The sequence below is a fragment of the Stegostoma tigrinum genome, chromosome 17 (assembly GCF_030684315.1).
Source record: "Stegostoma tigrinum isolate sSteTig4 chromosome 17, sSteTig4.hap1, whole genome shotgun sequence".
NCBI lineage: Eukaryota > Metazoa > Chordata > Chondrichthyes > Orectolobiformes > Stegostomatidae > Stegostoma > Stegostoma tigrinum.
In genome coordinates, this window is record NC_081370.1 from 38,570,473 (window position 1) to 38,598,468 (window position 27,996).

General features: G+C 41.5%; 1 protein-coding gene across 12 annotated transcripts in view; it reads right to left on the reverse strand.

Moving 5' to 3' along the window:
* ppfibp2b (PPFIA binding protein 2b) overlaps positions 1-27,996 on the reverse strand; it is a 247,441-nt gene that overhangs the window by 66,613 nt on the left and 152,832 nt on the right. For 11 of the 12 annotated variants that reach the window (XM_059652093.1, XM_059652097.1, XM_059652096.1 and 8 more), the window contains 2 exons: positions 25,888-26,001; positions 80-208 (listed from right to left, as the gene is read on the reverse strand). In XM_059652093.1, the coding sequence (XP_059508076.1) occupies positions 80-208; positions 25,888-26,001 (243 nt within the window). The remainder of the gene's footprint in view (positions 1-79; positions 209-25,887; positions 26,002-27,996) is intronic. The other variant, XM_059652101.1, reaches the window with a different exon arrangement.

The following is a 27,996-nucleotide window of genomic DNA, read 5'->3' on the forward strand; positions in this document are numbered from 1 at the left end:
AAGTTGGGAGTCTAGTCAGGAAAGTGTTAGAACAGTAAAGCCTGGGGTAATAAAATCATACAGCAAAATTATGGCTAACCTCACTTTTCTGCAACTCATCACATTCCCGGTGGTCCTTCTCTAATCCAGCCAGCTTAATTTTCAGGCTTGAAACCTCAGCCATTAGATCCAGTTTCTGGCTCTCCAGTGCTGTCCTGCTTAGCAGCTCCTAGAAACAGCAGGAAGTGACATTTTCAGTCTCAAAATTCATTTCTATTTGCACATCAAATCCCAGAAACTTAAATGGATTTACTTCGAAAAGTCCAAGTGCAATTGATACCCAAAGGGCCTGGCCATAATTTGTGGGCTGACTCAGCAACTTCATCTCAAGTGCTCCAGAGCTTTTAAGTACCAGCATTAGGTTGCTGGCATAGAACAGAAGACAAAGGTCACTGCTTTGTTGTTCTTGGTGAACAGTATCAGAGAAGACAGAGCTAAAAGAAAAGGGTTTTTTTAACGCCGATTAGACAATGAGTCTTTCTTGCATGTTACACTAGTATTTGTTAGTATAATCTTCCTGAATGCACAGAGGAAAAGCTGTATATGAATTGCGTGTTTTATTTTTGGTGCTGGAGGAGGTGCCAGAGAAGGATGGAAACAAGTCAAGCAAAAATTGAAGCTTGATGACAGAAAAAAAGTGTTTATCAGAATCTAACACTCTGCTGGCTAAACACCTGCCTCTCTCCCTGCCATCACCAACTTCTGCACCATGTTTCAAATGTATTCAAACATCCGGATGAGCTTGTTCTTCTTAAAAATAAAATTATTCAAAAGATGCGAGTGTTATTGGCAAGGTCAGCATTTACAGCTGACATCTACATGGTCCTTGAGAGAGAATGCGAAGCTGCTTTCACGTGCTCTAAGTGTACCCACAATGCACAGGAATTGGATTTTGACACAGCAGAGGGACAGTGATATCAATCCAAATCAGAGTTGCTAAAAAATGCTCAGCAGGACCGGCAGCATCTGTGGAGGAGAAAACAGAGTTAATGTTTTGGGTCCAGCGTTCCTTCTTCAGAATCTTCCTCACCAGACCCTGAAACGTTAACTCTGTTTTCTCCTCCACAGATGCTGCCAGACCTGCTGAGCTTTTCCAGCAACTTTGTTTTTGTTCCTGATTTACTGCATCCACAGTTTTTTTGGTTTTCATTCCAAATCAGACTGGGTGCTGTTTTTTCCTATTCATTTGTGGGATGTGGACATCGCTGGCCGGCCAGCATTTCTTGCCCACCTCTAGTTGCCCTGGAGAAGGTGTTGGTGAGCTTCCGCTTTGAACTGCTGCAATCCTCCTGCTGTGGGTTGACCCACAATGCCATTAAAGGAACAAATTTCAGGATTTTGAGCTGGCAACACTGAAGGAACAGTGAAATATTTCCAAATCAGGATGGTGAGTGGCTTGGAGGGGAACTTGAAGGTGAGCTTGTCAACATCCATTTGGAGTTTGACACTGTTCTCCTCACAGTTTACAATGCTTCTAAGTTTTGTATCAGTGTTCCCATGTCTGATGTCCTTGTCCTTCTAGATAGAAGTGGTTGTTAGTTTGGAAATTGCCGTTTGAGGATCTTTGGTGAATTCCTGCAGTGCATCTTGCAGATAGTATACACTGCTGCTACTGGGTGTCGGTGGTGGAGGGAGTGGATGCTTGTGGATGTAATGCCAAGCAGGCTGCTTTGTCCTGGATGGTGTCAAGCTTCAAGTGTTGTTGGAGCTGCACTCGTCCAGGCAAGTGGGGAGTATTCCATCACATTCCTGAATTGTGCCTTGTAGGCGGTGGACAGGCTTTGAGGAGTCAGGAGGTGTAGTATTCGCCACAGTATTCCCAGCTTCTGGTCTGCTCTTGTAGCCACTGCGTTAATTTGAGTCAATTTGAGTTTTTGGTCAATGATAACTCCCAGGGATGTTGATTGTGGGGGATTCAGCGATGGTAAACCATTGAATATCAAAGGGAGGTGGTTAGATTGTCTCTTATTGGTGATGGTCATAGCCTGGCTTTTATGTGGTGTGAATGTCACTTGCTACCCATCGGTCCAAACCTGAATACCGACCAAATCCTGTTGCATTTGAACAGAGACTGCTTCAGTACCTGAGGGGTCGTGAATGGTGCTGAACATTGCGCAATCACCGAACGTCCCCAACCTACGGTGTTTTTGTTCCTGATTTGTAGCATCCGCAGTTCTTTTGGTTCCTAAGAAAGAGGGGCAAATGTTTTTCCAGCAGGGGGTTAGATTCTTATAAAACACCCTTGTTCAAAAAAGGCTGCAAGGAAATGTCCAGCCATCACCGACGAGCCAGTTTAACCTCAGTGGTGGGAAAGCTTCTTGAGACGGTTATTAAAATTAGAATTATTAGTCACGTGGAAAGATTGGGTTAATTTGGAGCAGCCACCACATTTTTCTTCAAAGGAAGTTGCGCTTGGCTAACTTGGAGGTTTTTTCCTGAAGAGGTAACAGAGAGAAATGGGGCAGGTAACGGTGTTGCTATAGTGCGCAAGAACATCCAAACTGTGTTCAATACCATGTCATGTAAAAGACTTGTAAGGAAAGTTATAGCTGATGGAATAAATGGGGTAGTAGCAATCTGGGTCCAAAATTGACTGACTGATGGGAAACAAAGAGTTATAGTCAATGGATAATGTTCAGGCTGGAGGAAATTTTATAATGAATTCCCCAGGGGTCAGTTTTGGAACTCTTGCTTTTCCTATTATACACAAATGATCTCAATCCTGGTGTATATGGAACAGTTTCCACATTTACACTGATACAAAACTTAGAACCATTATAAACTGTAGAACTCCAAATGGATGTTGACAAGTTGGTGAAGTGGTCAGATAAGATGGACTTCAACGTGAAGATGTGTGATGTGATGCATGTTGGTAGCAAGAATACAGAATACAGCATAAAGGGTGTGCAGAAGCTGACAGAACTGGATATATATGTGCATAGGTCATGAAATGTGGCACGCTAGATCAATTAACAAGTTAATTAAACAGTATCCTAACTTTTATTAATGGGGCATGGAGTAAAAGGAGAAAGGAGGAGGTTATGCTGAACTTGGATAATTGGAGTCTTTTTCCTAATGTAGAAATCTATTAGTAGGGGATGTAGGTTTAGGGTAAAAAGGGGGAGTCTAAAAGGGGATGAGAGGGGCAAATATTTGATACACAGACGGTGATAAGTGCCTGGAACGTGCTGCTAGAGGCAGACACAACAGCAATGTTTATGAGGTATCATGACAGATGTAGGAATAGGCAAGGAAGAGAGGGATATGGACCACGTAGGGGCAGCAGGTTTTAAGTTTGGAAAGGTGTCAGCACAATCCTGGTGGGCCGAATGAGCTGTTCCTGTGCTGTACATTACACTTGTCAGACCTCGGATGGAGCATTATCTACAATTTTGCATAGCACACTTTAGGATGGATTCAGCAAGGGAAGTAGGTGGCAGGGCTACAACAGGAGATAAGTCTGACTAAACTATAGAGACATGATAACTTAAATGCTGGCATGGACTGGTTGGGCTGAATGGTCCGTTTGTGCTGTAATCTGAGTATTTTGGAGAACTTTAACTAATGGTGCAGTAGTACTAAAAAGAGCTCTTCAAGGTTTCCAAAAGCTGCTCAGATTCAAACACAGAGGAAGTGGTTGAGGCTAAGGTTTTGATCATTCAGATCTACTGCATTGAGGAATGGGTGGGAAAAAGACCTCCCAAAAAAACACTTTCAACTCCAGTCTTAATTCCCTTGCCTGAACTGCAAAACAATTCATTTCTTATATTAAAAAGAACAAAGAACTGCAGATACTGGAACAAAGAAACAAAAGCAGGAATTGCTGGAAAAATTCACTAGGTCTGGCAGCATCTGAGGTGCAAAAGCAGAGTTAATGTTTTGACTTCAGTGACCCTTCTTCATTACTTATACTCTGCTTAATATTGCGGTATTTCCTTAAACGTCACGGGAAATTCTTCAGTGTTATTGACTTCAATGGTCACTAATAAACTCAATCTTTGCCTTCATTCATTTTAACTTTTTCATGCTTTGTTTTCAACTGATTATTCCACAGTGAGTCATGGCTCAATTGGTAGCACTCTCACCCAAGTGACAAGACGTGAGGATAGAACTCTAGAGACCCCAGCTCCATAATCCGGGCCGAGACCCCCAGTACAATACTGGCACAGAGTGCTGTACAATCAGCTGTGTTCAACTGTAGAGGTGGCACTGAATCAAGACACATCAAGACACTGTCTGACCTCTCTATTGGACAAGCAAGATTTTGTGGCACAATTTTGATTAGATTTATTATTGTCATATGACTGGGGATACGCTGCACAGGCAGATTGTACCATGCAGGTGTATCAAGGTAGCAGGTCAAAGCGAAGAATCAGTGTGACAGCCACAGGGGAGGGGGAGGGGGCGGGGAGGGGACGTATCTGCCTGATTTTTTTGGGGGCGGGGTATGCAAAGGGAGGAGAGGGTGGGAGGATACTTTGATTGTGTTGGTTGCTTTGCTGAGGCAACAGTAAGAGTAGATGGAGTCAATGTATGGAAGGGAATTCTCCACCATTTCCTGGCCAATATTTACCCCCCACAAGGAACAGATAGATTATCTGGATATCTTTGCCTTGCTCTTTGTGAGATCTTGCCGCATGCAAGTCGGTTACTAAATTTCCTAAAATAGTGACTGCCCTTCAAAAGCTCCTTGGAACATTCTGAAGTTATAAAACAAGAAATACACATTCTTTTAGTCACTATAGATTTGAACATTTGTACAACGGGAGCGTAGCATGGAAAATCCCCAATTTCCACTGATTTTGAAAACTCCTGATCCATGAGGATGAACTGCAAACTCACGAGAAACTGTCAGCATCTTCCCTCCCACAAAACAGCTAAAATTAAGCAAAACATCTGCTTTCAAACTGCTTCAAATAAAGTGACTCAAATGCCTCACCCCTCACTTCCTCCTCTGATTTATCCTTGGACAGAGTCCACCACGTCCAGTATGTACACAATCTGGGGTGAAGCAAGGCTGTTTTGTCTTCCTAAAGCTCCAAGGCATCTTTTTTGAGGATTTCCTCTTGAGTGGAGTTTCTCTATGGGGACAAGCAGGAAACTGTTCAATCTGTGCTGCCTCCAGTCAAAAACCAAGATTGACTCTGGTCATCGAGCTGCAGCATATGGCCAGCTGCTGGATTAATGGAGCAGTATGAGACAGTGGGCCTTAGGTTAAACATCCAGAATGCCAAGGACAAGCTGCTCCCTTTGTGCAACAGTACCCTTGGACTGTCAAGATCTACAGTGAGTTTTTGGTCAATATGAATTAAATTCCAATACCTTGGGAGCCCCCTGACAATGTGGGCAGGCATTAATCATAATATTCAACATTGCCTCCAGCTGTTTGAGGAACAGTATGCTTGACAACAAGGAGCATAAATCTGGCAGCATGCTCATGGACTACAGAGCAATAGTGTTATTTGCCCTGGTGGGTACAGAGACATGGGCAATGTACAGAAGACATCTCAAATTCTTAGCGAAATATCATAGTGATGCTTCTGCAAAATCCTGCAAACACAATGGCAGTAAAGATGCTCTGATTTCAGCACCGACCATCATCCCCAGCAGAGGTATTGGTACAGTTAATCAGGTGTATTGGCTGGGCCACAGCATCCATGTGCCTGACCCAAGACCACCAAAACAAACTCTGCTCCAAGTTTATTCAAAGCAAGTAGTAATTGGGTGGGCAGAGGAAACCCTTCCAGATGTCTTTGAAGCCTCTCTGAAATAAAAAGGCAACCGATTCTCAAGAATCTCTTGCCCAAGACCACCCAGAGTGGGTGGAGTCATAATCAGATGTACAGCATGGAAATAGACCCTTCAGTCCACTCGTCCATGCCAACCAGATGTACTAAATTAATCTATTCACATTTGCCAACATTTGGCCCATATCCACCTAAACTCAGGAATTCCTGTTCATGTGTCCATTCGAATACTTTTTAAATGTTGTAATTGTACCAGCCTCCACCACTTCCTCTGATAGCTTATTCTATACATCACTCTCCATGAAAATGTTGCCCCCTTAAGTCTCTCTTAAATCCTTCCCCTCTCACCTTAAACCTACGTCCTTCCTAACCTGAGGAAAAATAAACCTCGGCTATTCACCCTATCCATGCCCCTCATAATTTTATAAATCTCTATAAAAGGTTACCCCCTTCAGCCTCTGACACTCTTGGGAAAATAGGCTCAGCCTACTCAACCTCTCCCTACAGCTCAGACCCTCCATCCCGACAACATCTCTAAAATATTGTCTGGACTTTTTCCATTTTTACAACATCATTCCTACAGCAAGGATGCCAGAACTGAATGCAGTATTCACAAAGTGGCTGAAATAATTTCCTGTACAGCTGCAAAACAACCTCTCAATTCCCATCCTTAATGAACTGATCAATAAAGTAAAGCATACTAAATGCTTTCTTCACTACCCCGTCTACCTGCAACTCCTCTTTCAAGGAACTATGAACCTGTATTTCAAACATCTACAAAAGGTGCATCTCCAACAGGCCTAGATGGCGGTAAAGCATAAACAGCAGAAGAGTGTGAGAACATCCAAATATTGCATCCACCCATATTTTCAAATGCCACTTGCCATACCAATGACAGGATGCAAAAATTCATTATTGGACTGTTTAGTCACTTCAACATCCATAACTCTAGAGCAGAAGAAATTCCATCTCAGTCTCTCAGGACTAGTCTCTGAAAGAGAATTAATAGAAGTGCCACTTCAAAGGCTACAATGGAAAATAAAAGTTCATGGTGTAGGCGGCAGCATATTGGCATATACAAAAGATTGGCAGGCTAACAGGAACTAGGGAGTAGACATAAATGGGCCTAAGCAAGATATACTGAGTGGTACAGCACAGGGGCTGATACTGGACCCTAAACTGTTCAGAGTTTACATAAATGATTTAGATGAAGGGAAGGAAGACACGGTTGCCAAATTTACCAAAGACTCAGATATAGCTGGGGAGGTAAGTTATGATGAGGAGATAAAGAGGTTATAAAAAGATATTTAATGGTAAAGTAAGTGGGCAAAGATCTGGCAAAAGTATAAAGGTGCAAAAATTGTCTCTTTGGGCTGGGATTATAAAAACGTTGATCTTCGTTAACTGGCGAGGCGTTGCAGTGCTCTGGGTGTCCTACTGCATGAACCACAAAAATTAGTTTGTAGGTACAGTGAGTAACTGCAAAAGCTAAAATAAATGTTGTTTATTACAAGGGGAATTTAATATAAATTTAGGGAGATTACGATTCAGTTATATCAGGCACTGGTGAGACCACATCTGGAGTACATGTAAATTATTGGTCAAGTTAAGCACAGATGTAAATATGGTGGAAGCACCTGAGAGAAGGTTCACCAGACTGATGACTAGTAAGACAGTTTTAAAATTCATTCACGGGATGTGGGTGTCTTTTCTCGGGCTAGCACTTATTGACCATTGAGAAAGTGACCGTGGTCAGCTGCCTTCAAGAACTTTACAGTCCTTTTGGTTTAAGTAGACATACAATGCGAAAAGCGTACCACCAGGATTCCGACCGAGTGACACTGAAGTAAAAGTGATATATTTCCAAGTCAGCATGGTGAGCAGTTTGGAAGTTAACTTGCAAGCATTGGTATTCCCATATGTCAGCTGCCTTTGCTCTTCTAGATGGAAATGAGTGAGAGAGTTTGGACGGTGCTACCTAAGGATCTTTGGTGAATTTCTGCAGTGTAGATGGTAAACACTGCAGCCTGGTGTGAGCAGTCAGCAGCTGCACAACACTGGTGGTGAAGGGAGTGGATGTGGTACTAAGTGGGCTGTTTTGTCCTGAATGGTGTCAAGCTTCTTCGAATGTTGTGGGAGCTGAACCAATCCAGGCAAGTGGGAAGCAATCTGTCTCATTCCTGGCTTGTACCTTGTGGATAGTGGACATGCTTTGGGGAATCAGGAGAGGAGTTACTCACTAACCCCTGACCAGTCCTTGGTAGAAGCAAAGTCCTTGAATACTTTTAATGGAGAGATGGCAAGTTCTTTTTAAGCATACGGGTGAAGTTTTATCATGGGTTTAAAGTTACAAGCAGTTCAGCCATGACCTTGTGGACCGGTAGAAGGTGCGAGAGGCTGCAAGGTTCCTTTTGCTCTTTCAGTTCACAGTTGTACCTTACATTCAAGCACATGAGAAAGGGAGCCTTTAAATAGGATTGAAAGTGGGAGTTAATGATATAATAGACCACTGATGATTAAAAAGCTGCACCTCACAAAAGAATTGGAACAAAATATTTTGTATCTATAGAGAGCCTCTCACAACCTCATGCTGTTCAATGTGTTTCCCAGACCATGACATACTTTTGAATGATAGTCACGGTTGTAATGCATTAAATGAAGCAGCTAATGAGGCTCGGAGCGGAGGGGGCACAGTTGCTGGACTGCAGCCTGGTGTGAGCAGTCAGCAGCTTGTGAACCCAGTCAGACCATGTGCGGAAACCCCCTGCGCTGATCTACTGCAATGTAGTATTTATCGGTCATCTATTTATCTGACTGTAATGTTTATCCTTGTAACTCTTACTTCTTATTTTCTAACTTATACTATGAATCACTGTAAAGTAATGTAACTTTTTAAAACTATATTTCTCTATTTTGTACTCACAGTTTAGGACTCAGTACTTTGCAACTAAGATGACACTGTGAGGGGTGAGATTATAAATTTTTCATTGTACTCCTGTACACATGACAATAAATGCAAGTCTAATTCTAATTTACAGAAGCCAATGAACAAGCTGCCAGAAATAGCAATGAATTGAGGAGCAGGCAACCTGCTTAAATGATGTTAACTGACAGATGAATCTTGGACAAGACACAAGGAATACCACCACTGATCTTCTTCAAATGGTTCCCAAGAATACCCAAGACAATAGAAGGAGCCTTTATTTAACATCACCTCCAAACGTTAGAGAGTCTTGAGTACAGCACTCCCCAAGTACTGCAATAGGGTTGGGGTTGGTGTCAGCTTGGATTTTGTGCTCAAGATTCTTGAGCAGGATTTGACCACGCGACCTTTAGACTCATTGACAAGACAGTGTGTATGGCAGCCGGGCAAATTCTTCCCAAAAAGCTTTAGTGAGAGTAAGGTGGTCAGTGGCTAGGCAGAGACAGGGGCACAAGAAAATCTGGAAGGTCTTGTGTGAAGATGAGAAAAGGTGCTGCAGCACGAACATCGCATTTAAAGCGGGATTCAAATTTTATTTGCATAAGACATGGTTCAAACCATTTTATCTCTAGGTTTCCGGCAGACACTTATATTTGTGACAATGGTGACGAGCCAGTTAGCCTGCTCAGGTTAAATATAAACTGCAAAACACTCAACAGTGGTAACATTAATCGCACCTTGTTTGACAGTCTACACCACAGAAACAGGGCAATAATGAAACTCGAATCAGCAAAAGTAATGAGATAATATTTAATGCCATTCTTTGTTCATTAACACATTCAGCTCAGAGTCAGAAGGCCATGGATTTGAGCTAAGTTGACGTTTCCTCAGCCAACCATTGGGTGGCCCCACCTTCAGCCTTAGCAATTCTAAGCTTTAGAATTTCCTTCAATACTTCCATCTCTGCTAGGAGGTATACTGCAAAACTGATGCCTTTGACCAGGTTTTGCTCATCTATCCTAATACTCCCTTATTTACCTTGTCTACAATTTCTAGTCAACACTTTAGCATATTTTTACAACACTGAAGGCACTATATAAACGCAAGTTGTTGCTGTTGCAAGCAATGAGAAGTTAAAGAGGCTGGAGCTAACATGCGACAGAAACCTTCAACAAAACATATTGAAACATGTTTTAATGTTAAAGAGACTACGTAAATGCAAACTGCTGTTGTCATTACTGATGAAGCATAAAACCTCTTGGACTTTGTCTAGTTGCGATTAGAAGGTTTGGCATTGAACTGGGAAGACGTCAGCCAATCATTTGGGATTTCAGTGGTCGAACAATGTCATGCGAAAAACCATAAAACTTGTAACTCAAACTAATTGGGATAAACACATGGAATATTTTGGCAAAATCTTCTGGATGAGCATATTTTTACAACACTGAAGGCACTATATAAACGCAAGTTGTTGCTGTTGCAAGCAATGAGAAGTTAAAGAGGCTGGAGCTAACATGCGACAGAAACCTTCAACAAAACATATTGAAACATGTTTTAATGTTAAAGAGACTACGTAAATGCAAACTGCTGTTGTCATTACTGAAGAAGCATAAAACCTCTTGGACTTTGTCCAAGAGTTTTTGGCGGGGGGGGGGGGGGGCGCGGTGGGGGAAGGGAAAGAGAGCTGGAAGAATCTCTTCAGATGTTGGAGTTAAATAAACTTGGACTTAATATAGAATACTAATGAATAACATCTGCTAGCTTTGACTGGTGTAAGTATACAGCATTTTACCCACAGTGACCACAAATTCTAGAAATCATATTGTACCTCTGGCTTACAACCCAGTAGTAAGACTAGAGTTGGGACAAAACATCACAGCTGATTAGAAAACTGGGGTTGTTCTCTTTGGAACAGTGAAGGTAAAACAAAAATTTGATGATGGCCCTTCAAAATCACGAAGGGTTTTGACAGCGCAAACAAGGATAAATAATAAAGTTAGCAGTGACAGCTACTGGTAACCACAGAACACTTTAATAATGGTAATTGGCAGAAGAAATTAAAGGGGGTAAATAAGTTTCTTTTTAGCACAGTGAATGATTGAGACCTACACTGCGCTTTCTGAAACAGTCATGGCAGAAGTACAATAGTAACATTCAAAATGGGATTGGATAAATAAAGAGGGGTAGAAGAACTGACTGGGCTCTGAGGAAAGAAGCAGTGGGATTAATCGGCAAGCTCTTAAATAGGTGGCACCCACGCAATGGATCAAAAAGCCTCTCCTGGATGAATAGTCTCTTTCTGTTCTTTATGATGCAAAGAGAAAGAGCCATCTGGAAGAGTCATGTTTCAGAGAGACTACAAAAAATGTATACGCTGTACAGAAAGAAGCCACCATGTAGCTCTTTAGACTGAATGAAACAGTGCTGCTCCATTTCGGAGGTTTGAGTTACAACCACTAAGCCCTCAGTTTGAGCAGAATCTAGTTGCGATTAGAAGGTTTGGCATTGAACTGGGAAGACGTCAGCCAATCATTTGGGATTTCAGTGGTCGAACAATGTCATGCGAAAAACCATAAAACTTGTAACTCAAACTAATTGGGATAAACACATGGAATATTTTGGCAAAATCTTCTGGATGAGCTATTGAACTAAGACCCCACCTGATGTTCACAGGGGATATATAAACAATCCCATGATATTATTTTGAAGAGTATCAGGAGAGTTTCCTCTGATGTTATTTGGCAAATGTTTAATCCTAAACTAGCATCTCATCATATAAATGCAAATCTTTCTCTTTCTTTAGAGCTGAAGAACCAACGGCAACTATCACAATTTGCATGTATATATGACCTCCTCATACACACAAATGTCACACGGAAGTTTCAGAGTTTAAATCAGACAAAAAAAAATACATCAATGTGTCCAGAGAAAGGAGACACTAGGAGAAGTGCCAAATAGATTGGTTGAAGAGACAGGTTTAAGACAGACCTTAAAAGAAACCAGAGGTGTAGTAAGTGAAAAGGTTTAAGGAGAGAGTTCCAAAAGTTGGGGTTCTTGGCAATGCAGGCCATCAATTACAGCATAAAGGAAGTAGGGAATGGAAAAAGGGGTAGAACTGGATGAGCACAAAGATTGTGGAGAGGTTCAGGGCTCGATGAAGTTAAAAGGTAGTAGGGAAAACTAAACTAGTACAAGAATTTAAAAACAAAGGACACAATTCTTATATTTGAAGTGTTGAAGAACTAGGAATCAACGTAATGTGGAGCTGGAGGAACACAGGGGGTCAGGCAGCATCAGAGGGGCAGGAAATTTGATGTTTCGGATCGGGACCCTCCCAACCCGAAACATCAACTTTCCTGCTCCACCAATGCTGCCTGTCCTGCTGTGGTCCTCCAGCTCCACACTGTTATCTCTGACACCAGGGTCTGCTGTTCTTGCTAGCTAGGAATCAATGTAGTTTTGCAAGGGACGGGCTGATGAATGAGTGCACAGGACTTAATAATAGCAGCAGTCAATTCAATATGCTGGTGTAATTCTTTATGGTAATAGTGATGAGATTTAGTCTTAGATTAGATGTGACTCGTTTATTTTGGTATTCCATGCAGAAGAGGAACAAACCTAACATGCATTAATTTTTGAAGTGTGCATGTTTGAGTCCGCACAGAGTAGAGGTCTGTTTTTCTGCATTCAATTGGCCTCATACTGTGCTGAAAAGCATCCTGCTACATTTTTGTGGCCATCTCAGCCTTTCATTTCCTTCAGTGCCAAAGAACAATGTTTTTAGAAGCTACAAATCAAGACTTTCACATATTTGAGGCCAATAGTAAATGACCAGGCCCAACTAAAATGGCAATGATTGGATACACACTGTCCCAAGACCACACTGCTATAAACGACTGGGATTTATTGTACACACATCATTTGTAGGATGTAGCCACACTGCATTTTGTTGGAGAAATTATCGTGTTTTTAATGGAAGATTCATTTGGTTGTAAATTCGGTTTTCTGTAGCTGTAAAGACTAATTTTAAGTCGATTTTGCAGACTACTCACTAGTGTTGCATGGTCACAGGATCATTAGGACAAAAAAAGAAGCACCATCCAGCCTGCTGGATCCATGCAAGATTCCAGTCTGAGAGTTGCAGTGTACTCTTTTAAAAAATTCTGTCATGTGAAAGCCATCTATAAATGTATCAGTTTTGGGCTCTAGATTTTGTTAATCAAAACAATAGAAATAGATGGGCTTTGGTTAATCCTGTGAAGAGTTTTTGAAAAAAGCATGATTAAAAAGTCATTACTGAGCTCATTATATCATCTTTAAGAAGATGTGGCTTCAGTCAGCTGCCTGATAGAATGCCTGTAGTGTTAAATGGACAAAATATGTACTATTATATGGTTAAGTTTCTGACAGGCAGAGTAAACAGATGAAAACAATTAGTCTGGTTTTGAATTCATAACTGAATGTTGAAGTTCTCAGTTCACAACAACTTGCAGTTATTTCCAGAAGAGAACTTGTTTTTTTGCTGAGGAGCAGAACAAAATTTTTCAGTTTAAATCGGGGGATCTCGTCACATCAGCAGAACCAGTTTATAGTCTGTTGAATCCCCAAGCCAGGGGAAACCAATATGGAGTTGAGAAGCAGAATTGAACAGTCACCACAGTTCAAGTAAACAATACCTGTCAGTGAAGTAAAAAATTTAAAAGTTGAGATAGGAGCGACATTTTTTCTGGGTTTCAGCGTCTTTAATGGATGGGGTTGAGACTTTACATACTCCTGTTAGCATCTTTCTAATTGCTTTTGTTTTGTAGCTTTCCCCTTTTTTTGTCTAACAGACTTATTTGTGAACAAAACCTGCAGTCTTGTGTGAACACGTTCCAGTGACTAAGTATACTAACCAACTGCAAAAAAAGGAACATATAATCTGTAAAGCCAAGGTTTGCTCTGGCACCAGTTTTTCCCAGTTGTAGCAACAACTGGAATTATAATAGGATACAAGCTGAAGTTCACTGTTTAAGTTGATAGATGAGTAAATACATTTTTTTCTTCTATAATAGGCTGCTTGCTTTGAGTGCTGCCTCTGTGATGGTTGAGCGTAGTGGTGCCAAGAGATGGTCTGCATATCTATTTCTACACTTAAGAGTCTTAAACAGCCTTTGCCTCTCTTCAGCATTAGCTTTGGATTTTAGAATAGCCAGAAAGTTATTTCTCCTTAAATATTAGAGAGCTCAGTTTTGGATTGCTTGCTGTTTGTGATATACACTAATAGGTGGCTCTCCTTTTCAAAAAAATGTTCACTTCTGGAATTAACTCAGTTGTTTTGAACTGAACTTCAACCTTCAATTATGAAGTCAAAACTAAACTAATTGCTTTCATCTGGTTTACTCTGCCTGTCAGAAACTCAGTTTCTCCATTAACACCATAGGCATTCTAGTCAATCAGCTGACTGAAGTCATATTAGACTTATATATGGAAGGCATGATTGGGATTAGCAAAAGTTAGTCAGCTATTAATAAATTAACAAATAAATTAATAAACAAGTCATTATTGGGAAGGGTTGAGGATGTAGAGGCTTTAGAGTGCATGTCCACAGGTTCCCGAGAGCGGCAGCACAGGTAGATAAAAATAGTGAAGTAGGAAGATGGGATACTTTCTTTCATTAGGTGATTAGTGAATGCAAAAGCAGGACACTGAGCGAAACTATGCAAGACGCTGGTTGAGTCACAGATGGAGTGTGCAGTCTGGTCACAATATTACAGAAAGGACATAATTACTTGTGAAAGAATGCAAGATGAGACTGACAAGGACGTTGCCATTGCTTGCAAATTGCAGCTGAGGAAAGATTGGATATGGTAGAATGGTTTGCCTTAGAACAGAGGGGCTGAAGGGTGACACAATGGAGGTGTACAAAACAATGAGGAGCTTGAATAGAGAGGACAGGGAAGATTTTGCAGAAAGTTCAATTATCAGGGGATTAGTAGAAGGATTAAAAGGTATATGAAGAGAGACGCTTTTGCCCAGAGGGCATTGGATGTCTAGATTTCACTGTCAGTTTGATGGCTGTGCAAAAACCATTGATCCATTAAAAAGGAATCTGGATCTACAACTGAAGGACTGGACCCTCTGAGGCTATGCTAGAAAGTGGAAGTAGGATGGGTGGCTAGTTGATTCAGCTGGCACAGACATAATGGGCTGAATGGCCTCCTGCTGTGCTGCATCATTACTATTGTTCGGTGGACCCACTGGGCCTCATAACCAGCTGGATAGGCTGGTGGATATAGAGGGGAGTTAAGAACAAGTGGAAAAAGCAATAAAATTCAAGGGTGATATCAAGAAGAACAAATTCACACCAATGGTAGTGGGATGCTGGAATTTTCTACCCACAAAGAGCTGGGGAGACTCGGCTTCATTTGAAAATTTCAAGACTGAAAATGGAGGAGTCTTATTGAGTGAAGGCTCACAGGGCTATCTCACACAGATGGGAACACAAGATGAAGTACAAATTAACAATAAATTAATTGAAAGGCATTGCAACTTCAATGAATGATGAATGACTATTGCCTATTCCCAAAGTTCCTTAAAAATGCTGCTAGCGGAAAATTTTGCAAATTGGCTTTAAAGCAGATTGACTCCATAGCAATGGGAATATAACCACTGGAATGGAATCTTCCATTCCGGAGCACAGACCTGGCAGATGTGGAAATGAACGTTACTTCTATTCAGGGGTGGGTCGGCGTTTCTCAAGCCATTACAACAGTCGTCAGTTCATTAGATATACATACCAGAGGGCCTTGGGACAGGCAAGAAGTTGACAACCCTGCTGTTACCATACAGGGTTTGAAGGACCTGCCACCGTATTTAAATGCAGGGCATTTTCTCACTGCAAACTGGGAGCATCACTCAATTTCTCAGTGTAGATACCTGCTGCTCAACGTTCTGGCTCTCCACCCTTCCCTGATCCACATGCTTCCATTCCCCAGGGTGCCACCATGAACTTGTGCTTATAACGCTCCAGCCTCGTCCCTTGGTCATCTTCCGTGATCCATACATGTTAGAATATTACCACCTACTCTCAAAACTGGCTTGGTAGAGATAATTGCTGCCTAAAGAGAATGAAGCAGAGGGCACTCGCTCCACCAAAAGCCCATGAAGAAGCTCAGCTCAACTGCTGCACATTCAATCCAATACAGTCATGACTTTGAAGTCACCTACTGCTTGACTGTGTTGTAGTTAATTGGGAAAGGGATTTTAAATCTGCCAAGCTGGCCTTTTAATGAACATAAATAACATGTAAATCTGTTATTGGGAAGCCAGATTTGCTTTAGGTGTTTTGAGAACATTACAAACTTTCATTGCACCATTGGGAATCCGATTGGTGGCCTTTCATCTTAATAGTCCCCTCCCACCTTGCTTCTCACTTCTGGGACCAATACAGCATTCTACCCATGAGAATATGATGGAACAAAGCAAAAAAAAAGGAAAACTTGTGGACCTATTAGGCAATTCTGCCACTCAATCAGATCTCCCACACTAAGCTCCGCCTCGTCATTATTCCTATATCCCTCAAATTCCCTATTAGTCCAAGAAAGTAGATTCTCTGAACAGAAAAATAAGTCTTCGATGGTAAATCATGTACTCAGATTGTGACTGCATATAAAATTTCTATTTATACTGTGAAAGTAACCATAATAAAATAATCCAAACCAGTATAAAGCCATATTTTACTGACCTCTCAAATATTAGATACAAAAGTTTACGTAAGGCACGTTTGTCATTTCAAGACAGTTTTCCTGGCTCACTACATTGCAAGGACATAAAGAGCACATTATTGGACTAAATATTCTTATATCAGTCTGTTGACACATCTCCCACATTAAAAAAATAGCAAGTTTATCATGTACAGTCAAAAGGTAGCTCCTGCCAAAAAGAGGGCAACACAATAACCTTTTTCTTGAAACAAACTGTAAACAGAGAATCCCAGGTGGCCATGCAGCCCATTATTCCAGTGCTGGCTCTTCAAAGGAACTATCAAGTCATCCAAATCTCTCTCTCTGTTCATCTTTTGAAGCCTTGAAAACTTCTCCTTTCTAAATGTTTAATCAATCCCCTTTTGAATCTTCGACTGTCTTTTTGACAGTGATCTCCAGGTCATAACAATTCAGTGCATTGAAAACAGATTTCTCACCTGCACTCTGGCTTTTTTGCCAATTACCATAGTGGTGTTCCCTGTGCTTATTGATCCTCCAGCCTAGAACTGGGAGAGAACACTAAATAAATGCATACATGTCCAAACACAGCTCTGTTTCACAATGGGTAAATATTTTGCATTTTGTAATTCGACATAATATTTTTCTGGGTCTATTCCCACCCACCATAAAGCCTTCACTGCTTGTATCATACCATGGCCTGTGTAGGCGTCAAACCCTTCAACTCCCTGAACACCACTAGCAACTTCTCATTATTTCCAATAATTCTGGTTTTACATGGAGAGGAAGAGAGAGTTACAATACTGGAGAGTTAAAACTTCCAGTATTAAGTTGACTGCCAATCACATGACTAATCATTTATCCCTACCATCTCGATTTTACGGTGCCAATGTTCATTTTCAAACTCTCCCCATGGTCTGTTACCTTCTCATCTTTGTAAGATCCTCCAGCCTTGCAAACCAGTGGGATCTCTGCACCCTGATTTTAATTGCCCTACCATTTGTGGCCGTATCTTCAGCTTCTTGGGTCTTAGGCTCAGGAATTCTCTTTATCACATACCTTCATGCCATTAGACCTTTATTTAGGTTTTTGATCATCTGTTCTAAATTCTTCTTCTACACCTTGGAGTCAAATTTTGCTTGTTAACCACTCCTGCGAAGTGTCTCGGAAAATGTGTGTATGATAAGGATGCTCCATAAATACAAGTTTGTTGTTCTCGGAGTGTTGGAAGTTGTATAATTCCTAAAACTCTGTAGTATTTAAAGCAACCTTGGAATAAACACATGGCTATGTTTTGAGCCTGAACTGGAGCTGCACTCTGAGCGAGCAACTGACTGATCCAGGCCTGGAGTCTGAGCCATTATTACTTGTGCCTCGCTGTACTCCTTTTGGAAATGGATCTTAACTGTTCTGCACGTTTGTTGTCAGCTCAAGTAGCTTTTGAGTCAAAATGTTGTGGACTCAAGTCCCATCCACAGATTTGAGCAAATGACTGAGGCTAAAACATCCAGTGCAGTACTGAAGGTGTGCTGTACTGTTGGATGTACCAATAAACCTTACTGTCTATCTGCTGTCTCAGGTGAACATAAACAAAAGGCCACAATTCTTACAGCAGGGTGTTCTCCCCACTCTCCTGACCAATATTAATCTCCAAATCAACCTCTGTAGTATAGATTATCCATTCATTATCACTAAATCATCTGTGGAGATTTCTGTGCATAAAATATGTGCTGTTCTGTGCTGTTTCCCCACATTACAACAATATACTTAAATTGAAAAACAATTCTTCATTACTGCCTCCAGAACAAGTATCCTCAATACACTATTTCCTTCAACAAGTCCTGCAAAATTGTTTTGTACTGGTGACTTTTAAACACCACAACCCAATTTGAACTTGCTGACAGATTTCACGTTGACTCTTGCATGTATTATTTCTGACAATTTTACTGTTGTGAGGTATGCCTTAATGTTATTAAAACTGACTGAGTCTATAGGTCGTAGGCTCAAGTCCACAGTAGGCACTTGAGCACAAACTAGACTTAAAGGTCAGATTGGGACTGAGGCATTATCAAGTGAGATGTTGAACTGAGATTCCAATCTGCCCTCCAAGGTGGATGTAATAGATTCCTTGGCCATTAACTTGAAGAAATGGAGAGGAATTCTTCTGGTGGCCTGGCCAATATTTATCACTCCAATAACATTACTGGAAAGAAAGAAATTATTGGGCCATTTTCTCAGATCTGTTTGTGAAAGCTGGCTGTGTGCAAATATGCTTCCACCTTTCCTAAAACACAGCTGACTTTAAGAAAGTACTTAATTAGGTGAAAAGCACTTTTGGAACATCCTGAGATGGTGAAAAGGGCCTACAGAGAGCCTAAATAAGGCCTTTCCTCCACACACTGAGGAATGACAATGCACTGCACTAGCATAACACCGGAGCAAATCTGTAAATGAAACTTGCCAAACTTAGAATATTTACTGCTACTAAGCTGCCCCTATGGGAACAACAAGTACAAGTGGCCTTTCACTTGCTTCTTACACACAGCAGGCTCAGAACTGGAAGAAGCTTTGAAGATGTGCTGATTTTTGCTCTGAGAGGGGCAGCTCAGTGGAAAGGGACTTCTAATCCCAGCAAGTACCTAGAATAGATAAAGCAGGCTTTACCACAATTGAGAACGCAGCTTTGAACTAAATAGCTGCGTTATATTTAAACCGTCAAGGACATGGTATGGCTATCAGAATACTATAATACTCTGCCACATTAACTTCGGTATGAAGTGGCCTCAGATTCTCTTCCACTGCAGTTTCATTGGAGAATCGGAAACTAAAATCAGGCCAAGAGAAACCCAGCTCCAAACTCAACTGACCTCTGCCAACTCTTGGCTTTCTGCACTCTGTCATTGGTTGCAGTGCACAAAGCTGCCGGAGCTCTGCACTCCAAATTTCCCTCCCTAAGCTTGTCCGTCTCTCTCCTGCTTTTAAATTCTGCCTGAATCTCAGCAGTTTCATTTATCCTAATATCTACTTCAGTGGCTTGTCTATTAATTCTTGTTTAGTAACACTCCTGCAAAACCCCACTTTACTAACAGGCCGCACTAAACAATACAAATGGCAAATTGTTTTTGCTGAATGAGGAGAGTATCTGATGGAGCTTGGTGACTATCATCGAAAGCCATTTACTTTGGGAAATGGGGGGGTTATCCCATTGGTCCAAACTTTCCTGTCTCTTCTTGAAGACTTTGCAGACCAATCTGGTAGATGTTATCTGCCCTTTGATATGTGGCCCACCTTTCAAAGTTCAGGTGCATTTCTTTGCTGCGATGACATTATCACACTTTTGACACTCTAAGACCGGGTGCCTTGCAGCTGATATCATCACTGGTTGCACCTCTAGTGGGAGTCACTCAAAAACTATTGCCAGCAGAAAGCCCAACTAACCTTCTAACACCTAACGTTCAATCTGGCCACTTCTGAGAGGAATTTCACCTGCTGAGCCAGCATAGTGAGTGGTGCAGTATCCCATGTCCTTCAGGTCCTTCCTCCCTGTCCTGGGTGGCAGGCTATTTGGATTACCAGTAAAATGGACTAGGCCCGAGCACAGAAATGCAACCGTTCCAAAGGGATACAGCTCTGAATCACAGAAAAGCAGCAAAAAATTGTCTTCCATCGTACCAAATACACGAAATGTACAACCCAAACTCAGGCCATTCAGTCCAACAGGTCAGTGCTGGCATTTATACACCAAGTAAGCCTCCTCCCAGTCTACTTCAACTTACATTTCATTCCATTTCTTTCTCACTCAGATTTCCCTTGAACATCTCTGAGCTCAAAATACACAGAGGTGGAAAATGAAACCACACCCAAAAGCCCCAAAATTTCCTGAAAAATTAATCACAGGAATGACCAGAGAAAGTAACTTTCCAGATGTGGAAGAGACAGAATCTATCAGGAGTTGTTTCTCCAATCTAAAGATCCTGCTTTTCTCATGTTGCTCTAGCTCCTCCAATCACAAGTTTGCTCCTTCCCATGCTTGCTGCTCCTCAAAAGCCAGAATCTGCGATTGGAGGAGCAAGTATACAAGAGCAACAACTTGTGACAGGATGAGCTGGAGGAGTTACTCTGAGGTAACATGCAGAGTTTCAGCAGGTGGGAGCATGTGGGCTGTTCAGATAGAGACCAGGAGTATCCACTGCAGCCAGGCAGGATGGAGGTAGCGAACAGAGCATGTGCATTGGCCCAATGGAAATGAAGTTTGGGGAGTGGGATGTAGGGATAGAAACACAGAATATATAGGCCATTCAGCCCTTTGAGCCTGTTCTGCCATTCAATACAGCTTATCATCCGACTCAGTACGCTGTTCCAGTTTCTTCCCATATCCTTTGATTCCTTCCATCATCAGAAGTGGATCTACATCTTTCGAGAAAGTTTTAAATGTTTTGGTCTCAATGATTTCCTGTGACAGAATTTCACAGTCTCACAACTCACAGGGTGAAGAAGCTCCTTCTCACTGTTTTTGTCCTAAAAGGCCAACTACTTATTCTTAGACATTCATTCCTGGTACTGGACTCCCTAGTCATTGAGAACAGCCCTCCTGTATTCTACCCTGCCTCACTCTTAGAATTTTATAGCGTTCTACAAGATACTCCACGCCTCATTCATCTAAACTCTAGCAAATATAGTCCTAACTGATGCAATCTCATCCAATGTCAGTCCTGCCATCCCAGGAATCAGTTTGGCAAACCTTTGTTGCACTCCCTCAGTAGCAAGAACATCTTTCCTCTGATAAGACAACTCAAATTGCACACAATACTCCAGATATGATGTTACCTAGGCCATGTGCAGTTGCAGCAAGACATCCCTACTCCAATACTTGAATCTTCTTGCTATGAAGGTTAACATAACATTTACCGTCACCAGCTATTGCCCCTGCCTGCTTACTTCTAGGTGATTGCTGTATGAGGACACTAGGTCTTGTTGCACCTCCCTCTTTCTCAATCTATTGCTATTTAGACAATAATCCGCCTTGCTCTTTTTTTACTATCAAAGTGGATGGCCTTTCATTTATCAACATTATACTGCATCGTTCATGTATTTGCTGACTCAACTAAATTGTTTAAAATCACACTGATGGTCCCCCTGCATCCTCCTCACAGTTTATGCTCTCATCTAGCTTTGTGTCAAATGCAAACTTAGAGGTATGACACACAGTGTCTTCAAATAAATTATTAATACATATTGCAAATGAGTTCTGAGAAGATTTGTAGCTCAGGTTGAGGTTCTGGATGTGAGTTTGCTCGCTGAGCTGGAAGGTTCGTTTTCAGACGTTTCGTCACCATTCTAGGTAACATCATCAGTGAGCCTCCAGTGAAGCGCTGGTGTTATGCCCCGCTTTCTATTTATCTGTTTAGGTTTCCTTGGGTTGGTGATGTCATTTCCTGCGTTGGTGTTGTTATTTCCTGTTCTTTTTCACAGAGGGTGGTAGATGGGCTCCAAATCAATGTGTTTGTTGATGGAGTTCAATAACAAAGCCTATAGACAAACCAACGGTACACCCATGGGATCTCCGATATCAGGGTTCTTAGCAGAGGCAGTAATGCAGAGGCTTGAACAAACAGCTCTGCCAATCATCCAACCCAAACTTTGGGTCTGCTACGTGGATGACACCTTTGTCATCACTAAACAAAACAAATTAGAGGAAACCTTCAAACCATCAATAACACCCTTTACTGGCATAACATTCACAAAAGAGGAGGAAAATAACAACAAACTGCCATTCCTAGATGTCACAGTAGAGCGAACAGTCAATGGGGAACTTCAAACCAGCATCTACAGGAAAACAACACATACGGACCAAATACTGAACTACAGGAGCAACCATCCCAACACCCACAAACGAAGCTGCATTAGAACATTATTCCAACGAGCCACCACACTGCAGCACAAAGGAACTACACAGAGCAGAGGAAAATCACCTATACAGCGTATTCAAAAAGAATGGGTACCCAATGAACACAGTCCGCCGATTCCTCAGCAACAAACCCAAACACACAGACAAAATGTGCCCAGAAATCATAAACACTCTCCCCTACATTAAAGACATTTCAAAAATGACTGCCAGACTACTCGGACCTCTTGGCATCAGGGTAGCCCACAAACCCACCAACACACTAAAACAGCAGCTAATGAAATTAAAAGACCCTATACAGACAACAAATAAAACAAACGTCATCTACAAAATACCTTGCAAGAACTGTGACAAACACTACATTGGACAAACTGGCAGAAAGCTAGCCACCAGGATACATGAACATCAACTAGCCACAAAACAACATGGCCCACTGTCACTCGTATCCTTACATACAGATGAGGAAGGACACCACTTTGATTTGGGACAACACATCCATCCTAGGACAAGCCAAACAGAAGACACGCATGGGAATTCCTAGAAGCATGGCATTCCAGCCGGAACTCCATCAACAAACAGATCGATTTGGAGCCCATCTACCACCCTCCGAGGAAAAGAACAGGAAATGACATCACCAACCCAAGGAAACCTGAACAGATAAATAGAAAGTGGGACAAAACACCAGTGCTTCACCGGAGGCTCACTGATGATGTTACCTAGAATGGTGACAAAACGTCTGAAAATGAACCTTCCAGCTCAGCGAGCAAACTCACATCCAGAACATATTGCAAATAGCTGGAGTCCAAGCACTGATCCCTGCATTACCCCACTAATCACTGCCTAACACTCCTGTGCCTGTGGAATTCCATGCCACGGAGCGCAGTGGAGGCCGGGACGTTAAATGTCTTCAAGGCAGAGACTGATAAATTCTTGACTGCACAAGGAATCAAGGGCTACGGGGAGAGAGCAGTGAAATGGAGTTGAAATGCCCATCAGCCATGATTAAATGGCGGACTGGACTTGATGGGTCGAATGGCCCTACTTCCAATCCTATGCCTTATGGTCTTATGGTCTAAAAAAAATTGTTTATTCCTACTCTGGTATCCAGTCTGCCAACCAGCTGTCAAACCATTGTCTGCTGAATTCTCCAGTCCCATGCACTTCAATTTTGCGTGCTAATCTCTTGTGGGACCTTATTGGAAGCCAAAGTGTAACAAGAAGTGTACAGTGAAGGAAGAGAGGCTAGTGACAACGTGTATGATTCAAGTTGGGAAACTGATTACGAAGTCTTATTTATCACAAACGTGATACATTTCAAGTTAAAGCATTCAGAAAGAAAATAGCTTCAGAAAAATCAAAAAAAAACCCCAAATTAAAAAAAGGCCTTGATAATGTCCCACAAAGAATCTTTGGAGTAAACTAAATATTTTGACCCCTACCTATGTTATTGTTCTTTGTTGCACCCTGAGAGATGAAGTTCTACCATTTCATCATATTCTTGGTTAAAAATCACATTCAATAGTTAAACATATTGTCTACTTCCAGAAGAAAAGTATTAGTTGAAGTCCTCCCAAATTTTTTTTCAAAACTGGAACAGCAGTGGGTTTCCATGCAAGTCTTAAAGTTCAAGTGTTTGTTAAGTTTCGTTTTGAGGCAGGGTGAGGTGTACACTTCAGATTTTCACTGAGTCTAAAGTCACAAAGTTATGGGTTCAATCTCCAAACCTAGGCTTCAGCAGATGATCTAGACTTGAACCCTCCCCATCATCCCACAGCAAGCACTTATTGGAGCTAATATCATTTCAGAGGAGATAATAAACTGAAGTCCCATTCAACCTGTCAAAAATGTGTGCATGAATCTATTGCTGCCATGGTTCAGTTAGCAACAATCTTTATTTTAAAATCAGTAGTTTTTGGCCTAAGTCCTCCTCCAGAAATTCTGGTAAAACATCCTTCCCAATATCAAGTGCATTACAGAGGGACAGTTGCACTGCTGGAGATGCTGTCTCTCAGATAAACAGAGGACGCTTCTGTCGTCTTTGATGGATGTAAATTATCCCATGATGCCACTTTGAAAATGTTCAAGGGAATTGTACCTTGTAATCTGCCCTTTAGATTTATCCTTCAACCAATACCACTAAAAACAGATTGTCTGGACAGTATTATAATACAGTTTGTAAAAATATGCTGCACCATTTCATTCATTACAAACATTTCAAGAGTACATAAATGGCTGTAAAGCTCAGGCCATTAATGGTGCCAGAGAAATGAAAGTAAGTATTTATTTTCTGTGTGGCAGCAAGCTCTTTTCTCTCTCCTAGCCAAAATCTTACCCTCCCTAAAAATTGCATCAACCCTGTTTGAACACCATGTTTCATTCATTAAATTAGTAGTGGCTGGAATTGATAGGTTTGTTTACAGCTCTTCAGGACCTCCCAAGAATGTTTATAACATTTGATATTCAAGCTCTATCTAGTCTCACTCAAAACATGGACTTAGTGTTTTTTAAAAAAAAATACATTTAAAGGAATTTGGTTAAACCACAAATGTTCTCTTTCATCTTCTGCTCCTCCTATTATAGTTTACGTTTTAATTACTCAAAATTATTAGACCAAAATTTGAGAAGCAGCACGTTTGTGCTAAATTAAAAAATCTTTAAAAGGAAAGAAAAATATTTAGATTGTTCACCAGGCCAGTACGGCAGATTTTGCAAAGATCCTCTGTGGGGGAAAACAACTTCCATTTATTATTTTTAAAAACTTAAAAAGGCTGAATCTTCAGGAAGAAGATTTATTAGCTTCCAGCAGACAGAGCTGCATTTTCACACAGACACATTCTGTTCCACTTAAATCAGCACTTTCTGGAGGCAATGCAAGGGAGCAAAAAAAAACGCCCATCAGCCGAGTGACCTCAACCTTAAATACATACTGCTACACTTAGATTTACTCCTCCTAGGTTTCTTTTCATGGAGTAGCATGTGAACAGGACGTGGTGTTTCTGCACCTTAAAACGGTGTTCTGCCATTCAGTTAGATCATAGCTGATCTGTGCATTAGCTTGATTTACACATTTTGGTTCCCTAACTCATATTTACCAGCAAAGATCCTGTAACTGCAGTTTTGAAAATTGATCCCGAACTCAACAGGTTTGAGAGGAGATTTTGAGATTTCCACAAGGCTTTGCAAAAGTATTTCCTGACATCTCCCTTGGGTGACCTACCTTTGATTTTACGATTACTCCCCCTTGATCTGGACTCCTGCCACCAGACGACGTACAGTGACAAGAAACTATTAGCTTCAATCAATCATCTAACAATCATCTCAATTTAAATCAACCACTTTTAATCTTTCATATACCAGAGACTACATGCTAGGTCGTTCCAATGTTTTTGCATAAATGAATGCAAATCAGTCATTCAAACTAAGTAATGGAAATAAAAGAGCACCAAGGAAGCATTTTGTGCTTTGAAAACACACTTGGATGGAAATAGCTTTGAATTAAAGAGTAAATTGCACTTCAGAGATCAAGTAAAATTCCACTAACTACATAATGACATATTCCCTTAAACTTGCCTGCTGTAGCATCTCTTCAGTTGAGCTGAGTTTTAGCTGATGTTCCTCCAGACAAGCCTCCAGGTCTCTGATCTTCTCCCCTTGGGCCTCCACCTGATCTGTTAGCACACTCACCTATCATCAGAACAGAGTGCAGAAAGAGACGTTCACACTAGTTGCAATTAAAAAACAAGGATCTCAACTTAACTCAGCTAACTAGGAAATAAAGTACTTTTAAAAACTTATCAGTCAAAAGGAACTGAATGTCATTTCACTTTCCAGCCTGTAACTAACTTTATGGCAGCGCCAATCGGAGCTTGAGTAATAATTTTGAATGCCTGTCTGACTCAAAGTAGATGAGGAAGTAGAGTTACTGGAGTCTCAATTGGGTCTATTCATTTACGCCTATCTCACTCGCCTATCACAGAGCTCTTTCGCAACTCAGTACAGAAATGTGGAACCTGGGTAGTGCTGTGGTTTGCACCCAGTTGACTGATAAGATTTGCACTGGGTCCAACTCTGAGCCAAGCAAGCCGCGACTTGAAAGAGGAATGCAAGTGCACAGCAAACAACAAATATGAGGATCTCAAGCTGCTGGCAAGTGTCCCAGCAGTACACCATCCAACAGTGTGAAAGGTTACAACACAAGCTTTTGTTTCAAAATGTCTACTTATTGGTTGTGTATTTGGAAGAATCAAAGATTGCGTGTGGCATTCAAATGAAGTAAGTTTAGAAGTGGAGAAATAATTCTGCCTTGGACACATGGCAGTCTTGTGGCTCAATAGCTCATTGGTTAGCACTGACAGCACTAGGGACGTGGGTTCGATTCCACACTCCGGCAAGAGTCTGCGTGGAGTTTGCATATTCTCCGTGTGTGTGTGGGTCCTCTCCGGGTGCTCTGGTTTCCTCCAATAGTCCAAAAATGTGCAGATTAGATGGATTAGCCATGCAAAATACAGCGATTGGGTGTCTGGGTGGGTCTTGGTGGGACTCTCTTCGGAGGGTCAATGTGGAAATAATAGGCCAAATGGTTGCTTCCATACTATAGGGATTCTATGATTGTATGACACAGGAGTAATTAAGCCCCAAATTTTTCCATTCAGCCTTAATTTCTTTGTATCCTTAGAGCACATGACAAATTCTCTTGTTCCTATTCAAAACAGCTACATAAACATGACACTGTAGCACCTTCATTGGATGGAGGCTGTCATTACAGCATATATACGACCCAACATCTCTCAGAATCAAACAGCACGGAATGAGGCCAATGAACCTAATTCTGAAATAATTATCCAGTTAGATCTACTTCCTCTGGTCTTCATGAATGGTTTTGACTTCTTGTCCCTCCAAGTATTTTTCCTGTCCAATTCTATTTTGAAAATTTCTGTTGAGTATGCTTCCATCCGTTTCAGGCAACATATTCCATTACAAGATGTGGGCTTGAGAACTGACATGGAAAAAGGAGGAGGAAGTGCGGGCACCTGGGAGGATTTTAAGATTATAGATTTATATTTACCTTGGATCACTACTTACTGGCTTCCAAAAAGGAACAACTTTTGCTATTGAATAATATTGGTTTTCATACTGGGATCGACAGGACTCAGGGGGTCTGCAAGCTTAGGAGCCTACTAAATAATTAGATTTCTGCATTCGTGGACTGTCAGCCTTCAATTGGCTTCACATGGACCTTATAACCCCCACCTCCCCTGACCTTTTTGGATGTGGCATCTCTAGTGTGTGTATGCCTCCATCAAGGTGCTGTTTTTTCTGATACAGCAACGCACACATTATCTCATGTGAAAAAAGAAACTGAGCGTGGATATTGTGGTATTGAAAAGTCCAATGTGTATGACAGCTCACTGATTTTTTTTTTCATTCATTTGTGGGATGCTGGCAATCGCTGGCTGGCCAGCATTTCTTGCCCTTCCCTAGGTGCCCCTGCGAAGGTGACGATGAGCTGCCTTCTTGAACAGCTGCAGTCCGCCTGCTGTGGGTTGACCCACAATACTATTCGGGAGGGAACTCCAGGATTTTGACCCAGTGACAGTGAAGGAACGGTGATATATTTCCAAGTCGGTATAGTGGGTGACTTGGAGGGGAACTTGAAGGTGGTGGTGTTCCTATATGTCT